Source organism: Octopus bimaculoides, chromosome 5, assembly GCF_001194135.2.
Source record: "Octopus bimaculoides isolate UCB-OBI-ISO-001 chromosome 5, ASM119413v2, whole genome shotgun sequence".
Classification (NCBI taxonomy): Eukaryota; Metazoa; Mollusca; class Cephalopoda; order Octopoda; family Octopodidae; genus Octopus; species Octopus bimaculoides.
In genome coordinates, this window is record NC_068985.1 from 20,254,999 (window position 1) to 20,257,856 (window position 2,858).

The 2,858-nt window shown below is 38.0% G+C and overlaps 1 protein-coding gene across 1 annotated transcript in view; it reads left to right on the top strand.

The window, feature by feature from the left end:
* The first annotated feature begins 135 nt into the window (after window positions 1–135).
* Window positions 136–2,858, top strand: part of LOC106875788 (uncharacterized) — a 236,059-nt gene continuing 233,336 nt past the window's right edge. The window contains exon 1 of the mRNA XM_014924057.2: window positions 136–1,820. Within this exon, the coding sequence (XP_014779543.1) occupies window positions 1,724–1,820 (97 nt within the window). The 5' untranslated portion in view covers window positions 136–1,723. The remainder of the gene's footprint in view (window positions 1,821–2,858) is intronic.

Here is a 2,858-nt window from a genome sequence, read left to right on the forward strand (position 1 = left end):
AATGATGACAAAATTTTATATACATATATTCGCGTGCGCACACATACGCACATATTCATATATGTATTTATATATCGTGGTATGTGTTGCGCGGGAAAAATAAAGGTGACGAATTTTTTTTTTTAACTGTTTGGGTTGGAAAATGATCAGCAGGCGAGAAGAACGTGTTGCGGTTACAGTCTGTTTTGGTTGTGATTGAGTGAATACAGAGAAAAATATACAGAAGAAATCACATGAAATAGGAAGGTTCATATTGTGCGAGTAAGAAGAAAATTTACGACAGTGGCAACGATAAAGGTAGAAGAAAGAAACAGGAAAAAAGAAAAATAAATGAAAGACGGTAAAAATAAAATACTGAATGAAAGAAGAGAAACGGGTAGATAGAACTGGAGAACGAATGGGTAGAAGGACGAATGGAAGGAAGAAATGAAAGAATTTCTATGTGAATACAAATAAAAGATAGAACGATAAACGGAGCAGGAGGGACAGGCTGAGGATGAAGAGAGACTAGAAGAGCAAAGTAGAGGGACGCGGAGAGGTTGTCGAAAGTGGGGAGGTTGTTATAAGAAAAACAGAAGAAAGGCAGAGAATAATCGCAGTAAAGAAGAAAGTCGTGGAAAAGTTATCTCGGTGTTATTTTTGTTGGATACGGTCAGATTTACTGCTATATACCCAACAATTACGGCGGAAAGCTCTTGCAAGTCTAACGTGTCACGCACAAACACACGAATACGCACAGGTCGACACACAAGCAGACACACACACACACACACACACACGCACACGCACGCGCGCGCGAATATATACACATATACATACACACATACTATCGCGCGTATCATATAAACAGAAATACACACTCGCGCACGCACGCACGCACGTGTATTGACACGCATATATAAACATCCACCCACACACACATATACACACATATATACACGTACATATACACGTACGTACATACATACATATATATTTCATATATATATATATATATATATATATATATATATATTTATATGCGTATATACGTATGTATAGAAATATATTTATGCTTATCGAAGTACATGTTCACAACAAACATACAATGTGCATAGCGAAGTTACGCATCTAGGCGCATACTTACAGATATATAGATACAAGAGAGAGAGAGAGAAACCCCCGTTGTTCTAACATTTGGAGAGAATTAGTAAGGTGGATAGTTAGGTAGATGATTTTTCTTGAGAAATACCTTCTTTTTTTACACATTTACACATCTGTGTCTCTGCCCGTCGATCGATCTCTCGACGAGCTCATAGCATCTCCTGTCACTCAGGCGCACAGACAAGCCTGTATGTCTGCAATCTACTACCTATGTCTTTGTACATGCGCCGAGCGTGAGTACCCTAAGAGTGTGCGAAGAACGGCAAGACAAATACAAAACAAGATATACGGACGAGTCCTAACGAATGTAGTTAAGTGATAAAAAGAAAAGAAAAAAAAAAATAGAAAAGGAAAAAAAATCAAGATAAAAAAAAAACAGAAATTTTTTACAAAACAACCAAAGCTAAAAAACGGAAATATTATCACAAAGTGGTCGAAAGAGAGCAGCGTAAGGACTACCAATTTTTAACCCTAAGGAACACAACCTCCACCACTAACAGCAACGAAAACAACACCAGTATTATCACAATCAGTGCCATTATTTCCATTAGCATTATTTAGTACCGAATACAGTGCGAATATGTCGGAAAAGCGGCGCTACTCCGAATTGACACACACTTCAGTGAGACAATCTATTCCACATCACAACTGTTACGCTCTCCAATTGGCGATGCTAGGTAAGTCTCTTTTCCTCGCTCTTTCTCACACCCTCTCACTCTCTGTCTCTCCCCACTTCTCTTTCTCTCTCTTTCTCTCTCTCTCTCTCTCTCTCCGTCGCTGTTTCTGTCTCTACCTCGTTTCATGTCTCTCCTTTAAGAGATACAAGTCACCCGTCACCTGTGCGTTTCCCCGTACACAGGTACTTCTTTTATATAAGTACGAACACGACCAATCACACACACACACACACACACACACACACACACACACACACACACACACACACACACACACACACACACACACACACACACACACACACATAACACACTCGCCTCACAAACGAGTAAAATATATTATGTCTATGGTTTACGATGAATCCACAGGTGTGGTGTGATATGAGACTAACTTAACTCGTCATAGATACATATTTCCTTATTTTTTCCTCTTCCTATTCTTCTTCTTCTTCTTCTTCTTCTTCTTCTTCTTCTTCACATAGACATTTCTTGTTTTTTTCTTTTACACAGACATTGTCATCATTATGATTCATAATATTCTTCTGCAAGAATAATTGGACTCTTATGTAAACACACACACACACACACACACACACATTTTGACAGGTGATATACACGAAACGCCAGCTTCAGAGAAACAGCTCTCGTATCCATGAATGACGTGTTTTAGTGTATGTGTATATAATCTATCTATCTATCTATCTATCTATCTATCTATCTACTTGTCTGTCTGTCTATCTACAGACGCATAGACACACCTATATGTATATATATATATATATATATATATACACACATACTTATTTTGACAGGTGTTATGTATGAATCTCCAACGTCGGAGAAACTACTGTTTCTAAATTTGTGTGTGTGTATATGTGTGCACACGCGCACGTGCTTGTGTGGCTTGTATGTGTACGTGTGAATGTGTGTGTGTGTGTGTGTGTGTGTGTGTGTGTGTGTTTGATTGTTATTTGATTTATATAACGCGTTTCTTTAATATACATTTAATGGTCTGCACAATGCATATTTCTTTGTAAT